Raw genomic sequence first — 22,007 nt, 5'->3', positions numbered from 1 at the left:
CTTAACACCTTGTTAAGGGTTTTCTTTTGTGGTTGTAATGGGTGAGAGTTCTCCTGGAGACCTTCATCATGTTGCAACCTGTTCATCAAGCCCTTGGAGTCTTCAGGAGCCAGCCAACTTGCAAAGAAGAATTTGGACTTGGCAATATCAGTAGACTGTAAATAGAAGGACTTGAAATGCAACCTGAACAGGACCTTGAATTGTAATGTTAAATGTTGATGTTTAATGTTATTTGTAAAGAGAAGTAAACTGTTTTGTTTAAATTTGGTTCTTTGCAACTCCTTCCAAGTACTGCCCCACAGAACCCACAAGCTGAGGTTACACTTGGCAAACGTAGTTCAGGACAGAGAGCGGTTTTGACTCTCCTGCTGCCCAAAGAGCCTCCTTGGAAATGGAGCAGCTTTGTTTTTTAAACTCAACTCATCCATCAGCTTACACGTGATCTGCCCCCGTTTCCTTCTGGCCTCCTCACCTCGCCTTACCTGGCTGCATCTAAGAAGGGGGGAAAACCCCAACTCCTCCCCCCCCCCCCGCCAAGACTCATGCCCCTCCTCCCCCCACTTACTTTTTCTCCCCTCTTATCAATTGCCTGGGCTTTAAAGGACTGAGAGGTCCCACCAGTCTTTTCCGTCTCCTTCTTCAGAGCTGTGGGACACGGGGTGGGGGGATGTGCTCAGGGGGATAGGCTGAGGAGGAAGAGGAGGCAAGGAGGAAGGCGAAAGAGAGCGGCAGGTGGGAGAGAGCTGAAGGGGGGGAGGAGGAGAGAAGGAATATTCCGGGGCTTGCTAAAGTCTGGGCAATCATTCACATTGGGAACAAAATGCGTGGGGGGGGGAGGAGGAGAGGAGCGAGTTTTTGCTGGCTGCTGGCCGGTCAACTCGCAAGGAGCTGCTGCTGCTGCTGCTGAGATGGGTCATCAGTGCAAAAACAAAGCGATGCCATATGCCATCAAAAGCAAACCAACCCCGGGGGATGAACTCAGCTGCAGCCGGGAGGCGGGGAGGGACGGCTGGCGCAGCAGCAGCTCTGGGCTCTTCCCCCCCTCCTCCCTGGCTCCCATCTGCGGAGCCACGCAGGCACGAATGGCTCCAGCAAGGCTCTGGGGAGCCTGTATGCTTGCTTTCCTAGCTGCATCAGAGAAAGGTAAGTGTCTGGGGAAAGTTATCCCCCAAAAGCACCTCCGTGCAAAGGCCATGCGGAGGGCCTGGGGCTATGCCGGGTTCATTAGTCCTGGCTGAAACCCACTCGGAATTTGCTGTGCAGAAAGAGCCACAGTGTGATTGTTGTAAAACCTGGGGGGGGGGGGGCGGAGCGGATCCACATTAAGATCAGGATCCATGCAAAGTCTCCCCCCCACCTGGTTTTTTTAACCAGGTTTATCCCAGTTTAATTGGCCTGTGTGGAAAGGGCCTAAGTGCCTCTGTGTCACCCCTGAAACCACCAAATATTTTGGGTGCAGAATCAAGCAGTTCTGCTCACTGCTAATTAAAATCACGAACCTCTGTCGCTTAAGCTTCAACAGGCAATGTATCAGCCTTGTTTAAAGAACATCTGTGTCTTTTCTGATCGCTGCCAAGATTAGTGTAGTGATTTGCCACTTATCTCATTACCATATGGGTAAGTAATAGAAAAAGACAATACAAACATGCATTTTAGATCTATTAATTCTGAGATATTGTACAATTTTCCATTTTTACCTTAACATTATGATTCTTATTTTTATATCAAATACAACAATAAAGTAAAGTTAACAAGATAGGAGATAATCACCTATTATATTACCTAACCAACTAAAATTAAATAGAGAGCAATAAGGTTCAATTGTATATAACGAAACAATATTCATGTTTTAAAAATCACAATTTTACTAAAGAAATTTGTACTGATTAAATAATTTCAATAACAAATAGTGTGGAGATTCTATATTTCTTATTAATAAATGAATTTAATGAATTTAAGATAAGATAAGACACAGTGGGAAGCAGACTTCCCTCTGTGAGACACCTCTGAAGATGCCAGCCACAGATGCAGGTGAAACGTTAGGAACAAAATCCACCAGACCACGGCCACACAGCCCCCCGGAAAACCCACCAGAACCAATTTAAGATAAATTTCAGCTTGTATCACTCGGATACCCTAGAGTACAAAATATAGATGTGTTGGACTTGCAAAAAAAAAACCCTTTGCCAGCATAGTAGAAACTGGGGGACTGATGGATGCTGAATCCTAGATCCTCTGTGATTCCTAATCCTATGTGCTTTCCACACAGCTGGGCAACCTGTGCAGTATGCAGATTCAGTATTGTTGGAGTGAATGGTACCCTCTTGCTAGCTGGCAAGGAGTGTGTGTGGTGGTGGTGGTAGTAGGAGGAGGAGGAGGAAGAGGAAGAGGAGTAGTAGTTTGGATTTATAACCACCTTTCTCTCCTGTAAGGAGACTCAAGGTGGCTTACAAGCTTCTTTCCCTTCCTCTCCCCATAACAGATACCTTGTGAGGTAGGTGGGGCTGAGAGAGTTCCGAAAAACTGTGACTAGTAGCCCAAGATCACCCAGCAGGAATGTAGGAGTGCTGAAACACATCTGGTTCACCAGATAAGCCTCCACCACTCAGGTGGAGGAGTGGGGAATCAAACCTGGTTCTCCAGATTAGAATCCACCTGCTCTTAACCACTACACCATGCTGGGTCTCAGTGTACAGCTGTGGTTAGTAAGAAAAAAAATTAAAGGTTTGCAACTAAAAAAGTTTAGTTGTGTGTACTGGTCTGTGTTGTATTATACTACGTAATGTAACTCCTTATTTTTGTATTTATTTATTTGCAAAATTTATAAACCATCTTTTTGCTCTCATAATAGCCACCAATGTCCATGATAAAATCACATTTTATCACCATTAAAACCAACCCCCTCCAAACATACATCATTAAACCATTTAAGAACCAATTTAAAATATGTAATAGCAAATAAAACATTGATTAGGAAGGCAGAATCACTGAGCTAATGTCAAATGAATCAAAAAAATCTTCATCAACTGGCAGGAGACAGCAAAAGACAGGGACAGATAAATCTCCCTGGAAAGACAGTTTTAGAACGTTGATGCCCCTCCCATATTTCAGAAGTGGGGGAATCTGAATCAGGGCTTCCAAAGATGAACACAGGGGTTGGACAGGTCCATAAAGGGGCAGGCCGTCTTTCAGATATGTCAGTCACAAACTATTTCAGGTTCTGAAGCTTAACACCAGCACTTTGAATGGTGGCTGGAAACAAATGGGGAGTTAACAGAGATGGGTCAAAACTGGACTGATCTGGTCCTTACAACCTGTTCCAATCCACATCTCAGCTGCAACATTCTGTACCAATTGAAGTTCTGAAGGGCAGCCCCATCGACAGCACACTGCAACGATCTCATCTTTTCTGCCAAGAAAAGTCTACAGCTGGCTGAATTTCCCAGGCCAGAGCTGGCAACGTGATTAGTGCCCCATGAATCAAATTCACAGATTTTCTTCAATGCATTTTCCTTGATAGCTGTAACAAATTCTCTTCCTGAAGCAACTCTCCAGGCTTCACCTGGAGAGTCCTATACAGGCAGTCCTATACAAAATTTATGTCCTAAATAAAAGGGGCAAAGAGATCTTCAGCACGTGAGCACACCGCACACACTTCTAGTAGAGCGAGAAAGAGAAGGCGAGAAGCAGAATGCTTTGTGAATGGAGAGCCTTTCATTTCTTCCACAGGCACGTCCGTGGGCACGGGGGGGGGGGGGGGGGGTTAGTGCAGAGGAGCACTCTGAAGAAAAAGATCTGCAAAAGGAGCATTACAGTCTCACCCTACCACAGCTCCTTAACTGTTTCAAGAAGTAATGGCTCTTATGTAGCCAAGGGGACAGGAAGATCTCAGGATACAATTAGGCTTCATTGCCAATTCTTATCTGGGGCCATAAACAGCATCCCTTCTCTCTCCCAGTCTGACCACACAAGTGCCATGATGTCATCACATTGCATCTTTCTCAGCCTCCAGAAACAACAGCCCATGAAGGGTAAGGAAACTCATGTTAGCTGGCATCACCCCTCTTGCAGGGGGGAGGAGCTGGAAGAGCAGCTGCCAGCCAACAATTGTCCTGATGCCCAGCTAGAGGGGCATTGTGGTCAGGGGCTGTCCACTGGAAAGAGGACAACTGGCTGGCTCTTCTGTGGAATGTTAGTACGCGTAACTTCATTCAAGGACTTTTTATCTTTCCAAGGAGAAAACAAGAATAAAGTGTTTAAGACCTCTTGAGCCCCAGAATAAACAATCAACTGAAAACCTGAATATGTAACCAATATGCTTTAGCATGAGACAAATGTGACAAGGTAGGCAAAGGGGAAATAATGTTTCCTTATTCAAGGAGAAAAAATGGGAACACACAGGTCCCCTATTGTCTAGAACAGCATGACTTTTTCTTTACATCTTGATGCAGCTGAACAGTCTTCTCTTTCACTTTGTCTTCTTGTTCTTTTAGAATCCTAGAATAAAACATAAAACAACTGTTTTGCCATCTAATTCTGCATTCTATCTGCAACCACAACTAACCACTCTCCTCTGGGGAACTCACAAACAGGGCCTGAGTGTAATAATGTCTATTCTTGTCTCCCATAGATGGCATTCAAAGCAATATTTCCTCTAAATGTCAAATTCCCATGCATTCATCCCAGTTTATAATTACTGATATTTTTCTTCCAGAAATGTTCCTCATCCTTTCTAAAAAGCTAGTAAAGATATTGTCCATTAGTGCCTTGTGGTATGGAGGTCCCTAAACCAATGACCAAAAGAAATAGCAAAAGAAAGAAGATTGAAAATCTGTACCAGTGAATGCAAAGAATTCCTTGCAAATGATAAACACATTCTACATACGATGCCCAACAAGGCTATAAGAGATCTTTGGGTCACCAAAAAGTCATAACCCCCAGGGATACCCAATGGCTACTTTTGACATGAATTCCTAACAGAAGCTACTTCCAGTATGTCAGACCCTCAAGTCTGGAAATAACGGAAACTGTAGATTTGTTCTAAAGTCTTTATTCCAAAAGATGCAAAGGGCAGCAATGTAAAGAGGAATCTGAGCCTCTCGCTCAGATGATCCATCACCTATATCCCCCTGCCCCCTCCCCCCCCCCGCCCACAGCCAAATGGCCTCCACAATTTCCACTACATTTCCACTACAAAGTACTGCAGGCTTGGGAACAGGTCACACTCCTTTGCAGCTAAGATCTGTGTCCAGGAAGTCCTGGGGTGGAAGGGGAGGGGGAGAGCACCGGACATCTTCAAAGTAACCAGCAGTAAAACATTCCCCCCTTGCCATGCCTCCCCCCCATCCGCACGGACAGGCTCAGTCCTGACACAGCACGCTCCCTCCTCCTATGCATTAGCTCCTCCCCACTTCCACATCCAGCCTTTTCCACATAGCTAGTGTGCAATCACCCACCCACCCACCAAGCCCCAGCACATATCTCAAAGGCTCTCCAAACTTAAAACTATGCCTGACTTGGATGTCCAATTGGACTTACAACATTTATGCATAATAATGCCAATACCAGGAAAACTGAAATATCACTGACACAGTATTGGTAACATAAAATCTGACCCCCAAATTTTGGTGCATCAGATCTTCCACTTACTGTGGCCACTGTAGAATTTTTAATAATAGCTGGTGCTACAGCTCATAATGTACTAGCAACAGTTTTCTTCTTTACCTTGCTAAATGAAGTACACACTCACTGGTGTTGTAACCAGACAAGGCGCTGCATTCATAGAAAATTAAATTATAATCCTAGATCAGAATGGGGAGAAGAGAAATTGCTTATGTTAGTCTTCCACTGAGCGATGATGGAACATGAAGGCAAAAAGGAGTGGAGTAACCTTGGACCACAGAAAGAGGCATTCGCTTTTGAGGCTAATCACAGTATTTAAAAAAAAATTATACCTGCATTTCTTGGGAAACTCTTTGTGTGTGTGTGGGGAGGGGGGTGGGGGCAGTGATTCTTTTGGAGAGGCCTGGCTCCATATGGCATTTTTCCAGGATGGAAATAGCTGTTGTAAATAGGATTGCCAACAACAGTTTTGGGAATTCCTGGAGATTTTGGGGAGTCTAAGGAAAGCAGGGTTTAGGGAGGGGAGGGGCCTCGTCATGATATAATGCTATATATAATCCATGCTTCAAACCAGTAATTTTCTCTGGGGGGAAAGTCTCTGTCACCTGGAGATCAGTCATGATTCCAGAAACTCTCCAGGCGTCACCTGGGGGTGGCAGACCTAGTTGTAAAGTATCCATCTTTCCAGAATGCTGCAGGTAGAACCAGATCCTTTCCTACCAGAAGCCACCACAAAGATAGGTTGGGAAGACTTGTAGGATTTTACTTAGCTTGCTTTATCCCTTTCTCTAGAATCCTGATTTTCGGCATGAGGAACAACAGCCTCTGGCTTTATTGGAATCAGCAATATGGCCCAGAGCAGAGGAGCAGCAGCCACAGCTAGGGTAATCCTGCTGTGGGAGCAGCTGAGTGGCAGGCCAATTCTCTGCACCATGGAGAGCTGAGCGGGAGAAGACTGGAGAGGAGGGAGGGAGGAGAAGCCAAGGCACCAGCACCGCCCAGCTGGGCACCAGGGCCAGGAACAGCAGCACGAAGGTGCCAGACCCAGGTGGGCCCAGCCAGCAGTGCCAGGGCTGCAGGCCTCAGGGTCTGAGTTGCTAAGAAGGACAGAGATGGGAACATGTACAAAGGAGGGAGAAGCCAGAGTTGGACAAGCAGGTAGGGCAGCCTCTCAGGTGAAAGGGGGGGCGAGATAGAAACAGGGGTGCAGGTCGGGCAGCAGGGTATCAGAGGTAGAGCAAACCCCTATGAGAAAGAAGGGGGTAGGGAGGCCAGGGAGGAAGTCAGTGACTGGATTCCTGCAGAGCTGGAGAATCGGCCCACCAGGAGCAATGAGGATTCCTCAGATTCCATTTCTGAGGCCAACTCACAAGGCAGGGAACTGGAGCGCAACCCTGGGCAGCATCCCAGCCAAGGTACCATCCAAGGGGAGGCATTCACAACTACAAGTGGGGAAAGAAGGACTAAAGTTTTTAATTTAAAATCTCAAGTAGGTTATTTAATGACATGTTGTCAAGACCCCAGCCCTAGGGGCTAGCCATGCTCACCCAGGGGACTCTGGAAGAATGTGGCACCAAAGAATCCCTGCTAGGCTTGTTTAAAGGTTTGGTTTTTCCTCCCTATCTAGACAGCACCTGCCTTTATCAGGATTCCAAACTTGGAGGAACTGCACTGCCTGTGAACACTTTCACTTTGGGGGAGATCATTAGGGGGGAGTGCCTTGCGGCAAATACGGACTGCTCTTTAGTGTGGGAATCTCAGATCTGTCCAAACCTCTGGAGTGTAGCTGCTTGTTTACTCTGATGCAATAAACTGATTTTGGTAAGCCTGAGCTTGAGCCTGATTATTGAGAGGAGGTTAACAGGCATGACACATGTTCAGTGTGCTTTTCCTTCATACCTGGCTGCCTTGGCCCATGGGGAAATATATATATATATATACACGTTTTATGTCCCCAGAAATAACAAAGAAAACATTAAAAGCTATTAATTAAAATCCAACATAAAAACCATCCTAGCATAAAAATATAGAACATAAAAAACAGACCATTGACAGTTTAAAATATATATCTAGACTACAACAATGTTTTTAAAAGATTTTGATAAGTATCTGTATATATACTGTACCTTAGCTAGACGGTCTCCTAATCCATTGGGAACTTCCCGTTCTTTTTCATTATCTATTTTATTCCCAAGCAAAAGGACAGGAATGTTCTCCCCTATTGCCTCCTAAGACAGAAGGAACATTGGAGATTGGTTGCCAGAACTATCAGGGGCGTACTATTATACAGTGGCATCCTCCCCACAGTGAAAGAGCTGGTTCAGGCATGCAAGGGAGCCTGGGCACAAACCCAAGAGCTCTGGCCTCCTTTCCCTGAGCTCAGGCAGGAGGGAGGCAAGTAGAGGGGCAAGTAGGGCAGGTGGTTGAGCCAGGTGGGGGAGCAAACAGGGCAGGTGAGCGGCAGCACCACGCAAGAGGGATGGGCGAGCGAGTGGGGCAGGTGGGCGGGTGGGCAAGGCAGGCAGGTGAGTGGTGAGCAGAGTAGGCAAGTGGCATTGGAGGGCCAGTGGGGCAGCTGGCAAGTAGCCAAATTCCCCCCACATGATCCAGGCAAGTGGCACCTGGGTTGTCTGCCTCCTCTTGCCATCCCTTGATACACCATTGACAGGATCCTAGGAGGCAATGAATCAATCTATAAAATAAAGTTTTAGACTGAGGAAGAGGAGTAAAATTTGTTCTATTCAGATCACTGTATTTCTTTAAATGTCATCTAAAAGCTTCTAATCTTCATTATCAGTGGCATACTGTGACTTGTTCTTGTTTGGAGGTTTTGCTTTGGACCAGTGTGGCTACCTTCAATCTTTTTTCCTCTTTGAGAACACCTGAATTCAACTAATATAATTCCCACTAAAAATTTAATCTAGATACAACCAAGTTTCAAAAGAATCAGCAGCTTTTCATCCAGGTTCCAACATCCTCACTGTTTCTAGTGAAGACATCTAGGCCTGCCCCTGGGGAGGGGGTGCCTGCTGTCAGGGGTGCAATTGTTAATCTAGCAGCACCAAAAGTTCAGAGTATCCTTAGGAGACCCTCCTGATGATACCACCCAGGTTTGGTGAAGTTTGGTTCATGGGGGCCAAAGTTATGGACTTGTGTAGCCCCTCAAATGTGTAGCCCCCACATCCTATTAGCTCCCATTGAAACCATAGCTTTGGACCCCTGGACCAAACTTCACAAAACCTGGGTGGTGTCAGTAGGAGACTCTCCTGATGATACCACCCAGGTTTGGTGAAGTTTGGTTCATAGGGGCCAAAGTTATGGTCCCTCAAATGTGTAGCCCCATCTCCTTTTAGCTCCCATTGGAGTGTTTTTTCAAAAAGGTGTATATACAAGCAGGTCTAGGAAAATCCTGTGATAAGGGGGGAGGAGCGCCAGAAATGGGACTGATCTGTGTTCCATGGTTTGGCTGTGAGGAGATCTCGAGGGAACCTGGATATTTCGGGTGACTATCCCAGGATTAATCGCCAGTGAGGAAATCACCAAAGAGAGGGATTTGTTAACTGGAGGACAATGAAGTTGGAAACAGGCTACACCTTATGGTAATGCTTCTCAGGTTAGCTTCCACTAACTTTATGCATTTATTAGAATTTATCTCCAGCATCGTTAGTCAAGGATTACCTCTGCACTCAGATGTCAAAGGATCTGTCTATCTCACTGAGAATTAGAGAGATATGTGGCCTACTACTGGTTTTTGTATTTTCAGTGAGAGGACTCCATTTTGTATTTCATCCTCCAGGAATGCCTGAGGTACAACCTGACACAAGCTCTTTTTAAATCTGCGTTCCTGATTCTGAAAAAACAAATTGTGACCTGAGTCATCTCCCTCTGCCCTTTTATTTTGGTAATGTTCAGGGAAAGCTTGCATCATGTTGTTTTGTTTGGCATTATATCCCTTGGTCCCAACAAATATGCTCTTCTTTTCAGATTCTACATAATGTCTGTTATCTTACCTTGAGAGCCAGACTCGGCTGGGGACAGCAGGCTTTGCTTTCATTGTGGGGTTGGGCAGTGGGGTATCAGGGGGGATTCCCTTCTACCCATAGATGGGCATGTCAAACACAGGCTCATATGGGAGAAAGCAAAAGAGAGGGGGAAGGGCTAAACCTATTCCCTGCCTTTTGCAATCCCTGAGTGTGGGTTACTCAGCTATTTTACAGCGGTACTAAAATATCAGCTATTAAAAATAGTGCAAAATAACTGATTTTCATATAGAAGCCCATTCTCCACAGATAACCACTCTCCTTCAGCCTTCAGCCCTTTGGGGCATGCCTGTAAGTCATTTAATACACCTCAATCATGTTTTATGGCCCTCAGAAAAAAACAATATAGCTACATAATACCACACAAACAGCAAATAATGTCAATAAGATAGCAGTGCAACCACTAATCAAGAAACCACTAATTAGGCTTCTTGCGCATGTGTGACAAGGACTAGTCGGTCTCCAGACGCCCTCCCGACAATTAACATAAATTTAATGGCATAAATTGGAAGATAAAGGCAGTAAACAGTTCAAAATAAAGAACCAAAGAGGAACTATCTGGTAGCTTCGAAGAAGAAGAAAACAAATCGGTGAGTACAATTAAATTACTAAAAAGATAAGGGGTGGAGAGTAAAGATGGTGCCAAAGGAAAATGTTGTGACAAAGCAGGATCTGGCTGATCTTACATCTCAAATTAAAGCTTCTTTTGACGACTTTATAAAGACAGTACAGAGCAATCTGACTGCAATTAATACAGAAATACAGGGAGTGTCAAAGAAGCTCTCAGATACGGCGGAGAGAATGATTAAAAATGAGAAACAAACGAAGGAAAACACTAAAGATATTATTTACTTAAAAGCACGCCTGGCGGAGATCTCGGACAGGGATGTTCTAACTTTCGCTTAATTGGATTCCTAAGAATGCAGGATGAATCAGACATCAAAAGCCAATTAATTCTGTGTTTGAATTCTATCAACATTCCAACAGCATCGGAATCGATTGAGAGACCACAGAGGCTTTTCTTGAAGGAATAGAACCCCGGATATCATTTTTAAATGTTCCACAAAAAATATCAAGGAAACATTTTATAAGAAATTGACAGATGCCCAGCCACTGAGGTATAAAGACCAGAAAATCTTTGTAAGACAAGATTTATCGCCAGAAACCCTACAGATCAAAAGATCATTGCTTCCTGATGCCAATGCTCTGTTTAAAGCTGGAAAGAAATTCTCCTGGATTTTGCCCATCCCAATCTTACATTTTGCTGATGGGCAAAAGTATATAGTAAAAACACCACAAGAGGCAAAGAAACTGTTGGATAAACTGGGAATTTCTATTCAAGTCCCAGAGTCCCAAACTCAAAGCAGCTCAGAAGAAGAAATGGAAAATCAAGCCTCAACTTCTCAAGACTCGAGGCGTCCTAAGAGGCAGAGGAAAATTAAATAGACGAAGCTCGCCAAGACTTCTTCAATATTCACTTTTGAATGTCTTTATACTATTTCATATTTTATACTAATAGTTTTCACCTGAATAATAATAATTAACTAAACTAAATCTTCTCTGTAGTATGTTAGAAAAGTTTTAATAACATTAATCTCTATTAACATTATTTAGTCTAGCCAAGTAGAACTGGGTTCTCAGCCCATAAACTTTGTTTGAACAACATTACTTTGTTTTGATACTGTTTAGTTAGACAGCTAGAAATGGGCTCAATGCCTGGAATTGGGTTGCTTAGCAACAGATAAAAATGGCAAAGCTGTACTCTGCCTGTTACTTATTACATTAAGAGAAAAATAAGTTTCTATTCAAGGTTTATAAAATTTCGAAAGTTATAATTAATGGGGTTTTTACATAGATGACAATAACGGGAACTAAGCTACCTCTAAAATGATTGTCATTAAAGAATAGAGAGATAGTAGAGAAATATATGCCAGGAGGGGGGAGGAGGATTGCAGGAACCTAATTTTCCAAGATGTGGGAGGGAGCAATCTCTCCTCAGAACAATTGGAAAGTGGGAGGGGGAGGGGATTGGGGAAAAAAGGAGTGGAAAGTGCAGAAGCAGCAGGGTTGAAAGAAACTGACAAGGAATATAGCTTATGGCAGGTAGCCTTTTAAAAATCATATCTATAAACATAAATGGATTGAATTCCAATTTCAAAAGATTTGAGCTGGCCAGACTAGTTAGAAAAGAAAACTGGGATGTAATTTGCATTCAAGAGACTCATAAAAGAAAAAGAGACATTGAGCCTTTAATAAAGTTGCCAGGTTGGAAGATTTTAGCTTAATCTAGAGCAGAAGGGAAGAAGAATGGGATTGCTATTCTTGTGAAAGTTAATATAAATATACAAGTGAATAGGATATGGAAAGATCAAAATGGGAGATGGATCTTGGTTCATGGATTGCTTAATGAGATACAAATAACACTGATGAATATATATATGCCCCTAATAAAAGGCAGAAAGGCTTTTTACAGAAACAATTTAAAAGAATACAAAAGAAATATAAAGGTGAAACACTTATAATGGGAGATTGTAACCTAGATTTGAGAAATGAGGGGTTTAAGAAGTGGAATATAGTTAACATGTATGAAGAGCTAGGTATACCACAGCGACCAACTTTTTACTCGAACAGACACAAAAAATTTACATATATAGATTATATTCTTACAAAAAATTGGAGTCCTTACAATAGGTAGAGATCCAAACACATAAAGAATGGATTTCTGACCATGCTCTGTTGGTGGCTAAGTTCCGACTGCCAAAAGAGGAAAAACAGTTTAGATATATTATAATGAAGAATGGTAAATACAAGAAGGCATTACAAGAAGGAATGAAATATTATTTTCCAGAAAATAGGGGTACTGTTTTAGGTGAAATTTTATGGGATGCCTCCAAAGCAGTAATAAGGGGTTACTGTATAGATATACAAAAGAGACAGATAAAGGCATTGGATAAGGAAAGATGACAATTGGTGGAAAAACTAAAGAGATTAGAGATAGATTACAGAATAGATTTGATATTAGAGATAAGAATGAATTAAAGATACTTAAAGCTCAGTTGGATGATTTAGATCAGTTAGAACTGTGGAAAAGGGATATATGGGTTAAGAATCAATTTCAAAGATCAAATATAAAATCAATGAAACAACTTGCTAACTACTTAAAGAAAAAGAAAGAAAAATAAAAAATTAAATCAATAGCAAGTGAAAATAACGTAAAAATAACAGAAAACATAAGAATTAGACAAATGTTTGCAAAGTTTATCAAAGTCTATTCAGAAAGATAGACACAGCAAGGATAGAAGAAATACAGAATAAAGCTTTGTCACAGGAGGAAAAGCAAAGTATAGAGGAAGAAATAACACAAGAAGAAATAGGGTTGGTAATAAAATAATTAAAAAATAATAAGTCTCCAGGCCTGGATGGATTCACAGCGGAGTTTTATAAGGAAATGGCAGAAGTGTTAATACCTGAATTACAAATACTATATAATAATATATTAAAAGGACAGAAAATACCAGAAACATGGAGAGATACAGAAATAATAACTATTTTAAAACCAGGGCGTAATCCAGAACAGGTTGAGTCATATAGACCAATAAGTTTATTAAACCAGGATTATAATTTTTTTGCTAAAATATTATCAAACAGAATAAAGAAGATATTACCCAAGATAATTGGCCAAGATCAATATGGGTTTGTTAGAGTGGGATAGTAGTTATCCATTAAGGAATGTTTTAAAAGTGATGGAACATGGGAAAGATAAAAATATGCTATAATAAAGTTAGATGTTTACAAAGTATTTGATACAGTAAGCCATAACTATTTATTTCAAATAATGGAACAGGTTGGGTTTGGACAGGGTTTAATAGGGGTATTAAAATAATTATATAGGAATAGCAAAGTGAAGATTAGAATAAACAATGGGTGGTCAGAAGAAGTCAAGATAGAAAGAGGAGTGAAACAAGGATGCCCGCTTTCTCCATCACTATTTGTTGTGGCAATGGAATACTTAGCGGATAGAATTAGGAATAATGGTAGGATCAAAGGTTATAAGATTAACCAAGAAGAAATAAGGTTAAATTTATTTGCAGATGATATATTATTAATAATAGTTAATCCTGTAGAAATGTTGAGAGAATTAAGAATAATATTAAATTACTTTCAAAAGTATTCTGGATTGGTAGTAAATATGGAAAAAACAGAAATCTTGGGGATAACTATAGAAAAGAAAATATTAGGAAAGGAAATGGTGAAGAAGATGATTAAATATCTAGGTATAACAATAACAAACAAAAGGGAGTAGATGTTTAAATATAACTATGAAACAATATGGAAGAAAATAACGAAGCAGTTAAAGGAATGGCAAGTGAAGAATCTATCCATTTCTAGGAGAATTATGGCATTAAAAATGTGTATAATGCCAAAAAAAATTATTTATTTCGTACTTAGTAATCAACCATTAGTAATCAAGAAGAAGCAGTTTGAGGAATGGGACAAGAAAATAAAATTATGAGTCTTTAATCAAAAGAGACCAAGGGTAATGTATATATGTCTAAGAATCTTATGGGTTGGGGAATTCCAGAGGCGTTCCTCCCATAGGGCAAAGTGGGCAGTTGCCCTGGGCGCAGCCCTGTGGAGGGCGCAAAAATTGCAGGCTCATTTGTGGGATTTTTTGTATTTTCAGTGTTTTTCTTTGGCCTACAGAGGGCGCAGTTTTTAGGCTAGCAGCACCAAAATTTCAGGGATGTTTCGGGAGACTCTCCTGATGCTATCACCCAGGTTTGGTGAGGTTTGGTTCTGGGAGTCCAAAGTTATGGACTCCCAAAGGGGGTGCCCCATCCCCCATTGTTTCCAATGGGAGCTAATAGGAAATAAGGCTACACCTTTGAGGGGCGATAACTTTGGACCCCCTGAACCAAACTTCACCAAACCTGGGAAGTATCATCAGGAGAGTCTCTTACTGATACCACCCAGGTTTTGTGAAGTTTGGTCCAGGGAGTCCAAAGCTATGGACTCCCAAATGGGGTGCCCCATCATCCATTGTTTCCAATGGGAGCTAACAGAAGATGGGGGCTACACCTTTTAGGGTCCATAACTTTGGATCCCCTGAACCAAACTTCACCAAACCTGGGTGGTATCATTAGGAGAGTCTCCTAAATATACCCTGAAAGTTTGGTGCTGCTAGCTTAACAATTGCACCCCTGACAGCAGGCCCTTCCCAAATTTCCCCAGATTTTCCTTTTAAATCCCCCTGCCTTTGACATGGATTTAAAGGGAGAATCTGAGGACCCCAGTTTAAACATTGAAAGTGATGCTGTTTCAGGGTGGGGGAGAATCAACCCCAAAATAGCATCACTTTGAAACAATGAAAGTGATGCTGCTTCCCTCAATTGGGGGGACTGGATACAACACCATAAAATGTTTTCATAGCAGTAATAAAACATTTTGAAAGCATTTTTAAAATGTTTTCAAAAATTTATTTCTGCTGTGTGGCATGGCTTACACACAGCATGGCTGAACACACAGCATGGCTGAACACACAGCAGTGTTCAGATTTGTGAGTTGGGGCATGTTCTATAATGTGATGGTGACTTTGAAACAACCTGGTGTAAAAAATCATTGCTTGGTCACAGTGGGGGAAGGTGGCTGCCCATGGGTGGCGCCAAACTCCAGTTTGCCTAGATACGCCACTGGGCGTAGCTACAAGGGGGGGTGCGCGTTGCATTGGGCACGCGCCTGGGGGGGCATCAAACTCAGGTTTTGCCCAGGGCTCCAGTTTGCCTAGTTACGCCACTGGGGAATTCCGAAACTACAGGAATATTATGAGGCATTTCAAACAAAAAAATTGATGGGAATCCAAGTAGACAAAAAGGGTAGATGGGTCAAATTTGAAAATGAGATAAATGAGAATATTGGCAGCTTTGGAATATATTCAAGCTGTTCAAAAACAGAAAGACAAAAATTGATTGGACCACCAAAAGTGATGCTGGAAATATGGGGGAAATGGAAAGGGTTATGGATGCCAGGGATTCTGGAAATGGCGCCATTAGGAAGCAAGGTCAGTAAAGAGGGGGGTCAAGCGATAAGATCTCTACAAAGACAAGGTCTACATAAAGTAGCACATTTGTATAATGAAAGAGGGGATTTGATAACGTTTTCAAATTTCATGGAAATAGGAGGTGTCGAGAATTGGTTGGTATTAAGAGGCATTTGGGAGAAGATAAAAGCTTCCAGGATTAAAGGAGAATGTATAATGAAGAATTGTATAAAAATATATAAAGAGATGAAGGGGAGAATATTAGGGGTTTTATATAAATATATGATTGAAGACCAAGAGTTTATGGTAAGAGCTATTATGGGAAAATGGCAACAAGATGGAGTAACACATATAGATTGTATTAAACAAAAAATAGAAAATATACATAAGATAAAATTTGAGAAATATGCAGAACTAGAGAAGAAATTAATGTTAAAATGGTATAGAACACCGAAACAACTGGCATATATGATAAGAGGACTCAGCCCAAAGTGTTGGCATTGTGGTGAAAAAAATGCAATTTATATTCATATGTGGTTGGAATGTCCAGAGGTTAAACAATTGTGGAAACATGTTATATCATATATCGAAAAATATGTAAAAGTAAAAATAAGGATAAATATAGATTGATTATTTACAGGTATAATGGATTATGGAATAATAGAACAAAGAAAGAGAATGTTATTTAAATTTATGATCAGGGCAGCCCATGCATTAATAGCATTGGGCTGGAAATATAAAAATATCTGGACTATACAGAAATGGATGCAAAAACTGCTAGAAAGTCAGCAACAAAGAAATTATCAAAAGGAAAGTCAAGCCACAGAAAGAAAACCAGAGTGAGCCAGTCCAACTAACAGACATCGCTCTGATGTGAGACCTGCAACTCCGGAAACAACGCCTGTCAAAATCTATTCAGTGAGAAGGTGTTTCTCCTGTGGATACATAGATCAACTAGCCCAGAATTGTCCTGAAGCCAGAAGTAAGAAGGCAATACAAGGGCAGAAGGGGCAGAAGGGGAGATCTACAAACTGTAAGCAAAATGAATCTGCTATGCTGGTGAACGAAGCTTCTGAGGAGCAACAGAGTTCCTGGTTAATAGACAGTGCCTGCACAGCACACTGTGTCAACAACAGAAGTCTACTCCAAGATGAGACTATAGCAGCTATTTCTCACATGGGTCCAGCAGATGGATCAAAAGCAAAGGTTTCAGTGCAAGGGTTACAGATTTTCTTTAAATAATGGGAAAGTTGTAATCTCAAGAAGTGCCAATTTTGAGAGGCATTCAGGGTGGGAACATGTCCATGCAAATTCAGAAGTGTTTCTGCCTATAACTGAGCAGCCAGCAAGTGCTGAAGTTAGTGATAAGAGCACACCAACTTCACCAGATCAAAATCATTCTAATGTTCCTAAAGATGTAAAAGAGAGTGAAGGAGAAAGCAGTTCAAATACTGGGGGAAAAAACAAGAGAAACAATATAGTGTTGATTTTCCCAGAAGGTCAAATAGGGAAAACAAAGGTACACCACCAAAAAGGTATTGGTCTACACAAGTGGTCAGAATATATCAGACCTGGGTGGAACCACAAAGTTTCAAGAAGATGCTAGAGAGAACTCCTGATGAACAAGATCTTTGGAATGCTGCCATGGATGCAGAGTTTGAATCTCTGGTGCAGCAAAAAGTTTTGAGGTAGTAGATAAACCAGACAATCAAAAAGTGATTGGGTCTGCTTTAACTGAGAATATCTATATGCAACCTGCTCCTGGCTATGCTGTAGAAACAGGAAAGATTTATAAACTGAAGAAATCTTTATATGGTCTTAGACAAGCATCTTGCAGTTGGAATAATTGTTTGAATGATGGTCTGTGTAAATTAGGTTTCAAAAGAAGTATTGCAGATTCCTGTGTGTATACAAAAGGAACAGGAAAAGAGCAAATAATTGTCATTATATATGTCAGTGGTCTTCAACCTTCCTAATGCCGCGACCCTTTAATACATCCTCATGTTGTGGTGACCCCCAACCCTAACATTTACCGGTATCCATTTTACAGATGGAGAACACTGACGCAGAGAGTCTTAGGCGACCCCTGTGAAAGGGTCATTTGACCCCCAAAGGGGTCCCGACCCCCAGGTTGAGAACCACTGATATATGTAGATGATATGTGTGTAACAGCTCTAACAGATAAACAAATCACTAATGTTTTGGAGAAACTGAGTAAAAAATTTCAGGTGAAAGATTTGGGCTACATTAAGACAGATCTAGAGATAGAGATATCCAGAACAGCAGAGAAATATCTTTTGTTAAGCCAGAAAGAGAAAATAAAGTAACTGATTCACAGAACTGGTTTAGAGAATGCCAACATTTCTAAAACTCCTATGGCTACAGAGTTTGCCAAAAATGACAACAGTTCTGATGAGAAATTGTTTGAAAAGCCAGACTTATATTGCTCCATCATTGGAAGTTTATTACATATAGCCAATTGGACAAAAGCATATATCATGTATGCTGTAAGCTATCTGAGCAGAAAAGTTTTAAAGCCTACACAACATGACTGGCAAGGTGTCAAGAGAATTTTAAGATATCTCAAAGGTACACAACAACATTGTCTAGTGATTGCACCTGACAAAACAAATGTGCTAAGAGGAACAGCAGATAGTTCATTTGCAGATGATGCAGATAGAAAATCCTGTACTGGGTATATTGTGAAGTATGCCAATACACTGATAGTATGGAGGTCAGGAAAGCAGACAAGTGTAGCACTGTCTATGTCTGAAGCCGAATACAGCGCTCTAAGTGAAACTAGTACAGAATTACAGTGAGTAAAACAATATAACAATAAATGGCTTGACTGAATAGCACTTGTGTCAGATCTGAGTTTGATAACCACTGGCCAAATGAGTCTGGGCACAAAGTGTTCCTAAAACAAGCTTTGAAATGTTTAAAAGGCCTGATGTTCAGTCATGCCCCAGCATGTTCTGGTGTGGGGAAACACTAGCCCATCTCATTGCTTAGTTTGCATTGCTCAACTTATAAAAGAAGCTGCCAGGCATAATTAATTTGAATCTTGTTTGGCGGTAACACTGCTTTTATTTTTCTACTACAGGTGACTCCGGTATTTAGATTTGTTTTGTGTTGTTGTTATAATTTATTGTGAACACCCTTTAGTGGCATTGGACAGGGAGTTAATAAATATATAGAGGTGGGGAAAAAAGCAGAGTGGCTGGCTCTCCAACTAATTTTGAAATGTAACAAGTTTTTAATTAGTTTTAATATAAACAGTGATGTAACTACTATGGGGTGGGATGGGGACAAATGCCCAAGGCGGGCTCTGTTAGGTCACATGGGGGACAGAAAATCACCCCACACCCCTCCCCCTTCCCCCTTGGCCAGCCCTGGCCCCGCCAGGCCGCTCCTTCAGCCAGCTGAGGTTGAAGTAGTGACCTAGCAAGGGTGACACAGGGCACTGCCAGGCCCAGCAGAGGCAGCAGCCAAGCACCCCCGCCCCACTCGATGGAGGCCGCAGCCAAGCACCTCTCAGCCATGCCAGGACCTGCCAGGCTGCGCAGGATTACCACCAGCTCAGGTAAGGAGGATGCGGGGGCGTAGCTACCATGGGATGCAGGGGGAATGGGGGGTGGGGAACACAGGGGGGCACCATGTTACCCCAGGCACCATTTCCCCCCACTATGCCTCTGAATACAAATGTAATATTATTAAGCAGACAGACATGCATGTTAAGAAAGCAGCTTTTTTTACGTTAGGATTGTTTCTGAACAATCTTCATTATTAAGAATCAGGGTAATGCAGTGGTTTGAATGTTGGGAAAAAATCACTGGGAAAATCACTCTTTCAGGCTAACCTTCTCCATAGGGTTAGTGTGAGGACAAAAAGAATAAGGGGTTAACCATGCAGTTCTTTAGGATATAAATAGGACAGAAATAGTGGCGACTGAAAAATGTATTCTTTCTTTCCTGCTTTCTTCTCCGAAAGTGAGGCTGTGCAAAATGCTTCTATTTTTTATTGTATTTACCGTTCATTAAACTTACCTCTATGCTCACCAGCCACTGCTTCACAGCTGTGAATGTGCTGCTTGCTGTTATGTCATACATCACAATGATCCCATCAGCTTTTCGGAAGAACTGCTTGGCAATGCTGTGATACCTGCAAATCATAACTTCTTAATAGAGCTTTGAACACTATCATTCATATATTAAAAATTAAGGCCTAGCATATATGATTTTCAAGGTAGCCTATAAACTTTATAAAAACAAATGCACTAAACTAGCAATTTAACAGAATAAATCAAAAAGTAGCACCATAGCATTACATTAGACAAGAGCAACAATCCTCTTGTGAAACTGAGAATTTGAAATGTTTTGTGTGTGCAAAGAACTCTGTAGCTAGACAGAAGCCCAATAGAATATAAACGTTGTTTTGAGACCAATTTATTGAGAAGCTCATTGAACTGGTTGGGAAGAGCATCTCACATTTTTTGCCCCTTGTTCAGTTCCCACTCTTTGGCCCTTTCCGCACGGGCCAATTACAGCGCCCTAGGAACTGCAAAAACGCCCTCCCTAGGGAGCTGTTCGCATGGGGGGGGGGTGCAGCTGCTTCACAGCCACACAGCCCTCGCTCCTCCCCAGCGGCGCGAAGCTGCCATTTTCCCACCTTGCTCCCTGAGCGAGGTTTTTGGAAAATGGTGGCTTCCAGCCGCTGCCGTGCGAACGGCAGCGGCTGGAAGGCGCCATCCCTCCCCCCTTTCCCAATTGACTTACCTTCCCTGCGACCTTCCAGCGCGTTGCCAAGGCCTGGGGACACCCACCCCCCGACCTGTGACTCTGGAGCGGTCGCGCAGGGCAGGGGGGTGTGTCCCTTGGCCTTGGCAATGCGTCGGACGGTCGCAGGGAAGATACGTCGATCGGGTGACGGTGCAGCGCGGCGCCGTCTGCCCTGTCGTTACCGGGACCGTTCATGCGAACGGTCCCAGGTTTTTTTCAGACATGCAGTTAAACCCCTAGGAATTTCATCTTCTTCTATTCCACTTCCCACTGTCTGCCATCTGTTCTCTACTTTGAGCCTATTAACTTCCAACCAGTGCAACCTCTTGAGTCTGAAGACATCAGGCACAACGTAAACAGAAATGTTGAAATAAGGAAAGATGTGTGATGTTTCTCCTGCAGGCTTTGATCCTGTGAAGCATGTGCCCTCCTGACGTTCTGGCATCCAGTCCTTGGGAAAGGGTTAAGGATCTCCTTCTAAAGCAGCACGTCTTCTGGATGCCTGAATTTGAGAGCGCACTGGAAATGCTTTATGAATGCACTTTCTAGATGAACGTTACAAAAAGGACAAGAGGTACTTTTCTCACCTTTCTTGCCCAGCAGTGTCCCAGAGCTGCAATGCCACCTGACTACTATCTACTGTTATGGTTTTGACTCTGTAATCCACACCTGCAAAGGAAATACAGGACAAACTATTTTCTTGCTGTGTACTTGGTTTAGTTTAAGGAAACCCATTTAAGAAAATGCACAGGTTTCTAACTTGACGCTTTCCTATGCCATTGCTGTAGTCTCACAAAAATACAATGAACCCTCCATGGATTGCCAGACAGAGCTAATGAACTGCATTTGACTTGATGGACCACAAGCTACAAGACCCTCTGCTGATGCATCATTCACACAATCATGTCAGTTGAGGCAGCTACTATACTGTGTGCCTTAGTTACAACTTTCCACCTTCTAATTATTTAAATAAAACATCCTAACAAATAAATGGCTAAGCAATGGAATGTTGCGACAATGAACACTCCACCAGTCAGCAAGCAAGACTCACAAAGTCAGTCCTGTTCACTCGTTGGTGGGTGACATTCTATCTTCTCCCCCGCCTACCTTACCCTCCCCCAATCCCCACCTTCTGACCTACCCCAAGCCACACCTTTCTGACCTCTCCCACTGCCAAGTCACAGACCCAAGACCAGGTAGGCTGCAAACACAGAGGTGGAGCTATCAGGGGGCCGGGGTGGGTGTTGCACCTGGTGTCTGCCTGTCCCCCCAGAAAATCACACCACACACAGCACCCCACTCCCCCACCCCCCTGTGGCACCCCCACCCCACACTTATCTTATTGAAACAATGCAGGCTGGAGATGCAGGCTGGAGCCCCAAGGTCTCATGGGAAGTGTAGTTCCCACCAGGCCATTTTCAGCCTGAAGGGAACAGGCCACTTTTCCAGGCTGAACTAAGTGGGGGGGCACCGCAGGTGGGAGGGTGGAAAACACAGAGTGTGCACCAGGCGCAGTATGGCCCAGCTATG

The 22,007-nt window shown here is 42.6% G+C and overlaps 1 protein-coding gene across 1 annotated transcript in view; it reads right to left on the bottom strand.

The window, feature by feature from the left end:
- Positions 1-2,608: 2,608 nt before the first annotated feature.
- The window catches only part of CRACR2A (calcium release activated channel regulator 2A), a 101,866-nt gene continuing 82,467 nt past the window's right edge, over positions 2,609-22,007 (bottom strand). The window contains exons 13-17 of the mRNA XM_048509527.1: positions 21,065-21,146; positions 19,746-19,860; positions 7,749-7,850; positions 5,725-5,801; positions 2,609-4,497 (exon numbers count right to left, since the gene is read on the bottom strand). Of these exons, the coding sequence (XP_048365484.1) occupies positions 4,407-4,497; positions 5,725-5,801; positions 7,749-7,850; positions 19,746-19,860; positions 21,065-21,146 (467 nt within the window). The 3' untranslated portion in view covers positions 2,609-4,406. The remainder of the gene's footprint in view (positions 4,498-5,724; positions 5,802-7,748; positions 7,851-19,745; positions 19,861-21,064; positions 21,147-22,007) is intronic.

The sequence above is a fragment of the Sphaerodactylus townsendi genome, linkage group LG10, assembly GCF_021028975.2.
Source record: "Sphaerodactylus townsendi isolate TG3544 linkage group LG10, MPM_Stown_v2.3, whole genome shotgun sequence".
In the NCBI taxonomy this organism is placed as follows: domain Eukaryota; kingdom Metazoa; phylum Chordata; class Lepidosauria; order Squamata; family Sphaerodactylidae; genus Sphaerodactylus; species Sphaerodactylus townsendi.
This window is presented reverse-complemented; position numbering and strand designations above follow the sequence as displayed.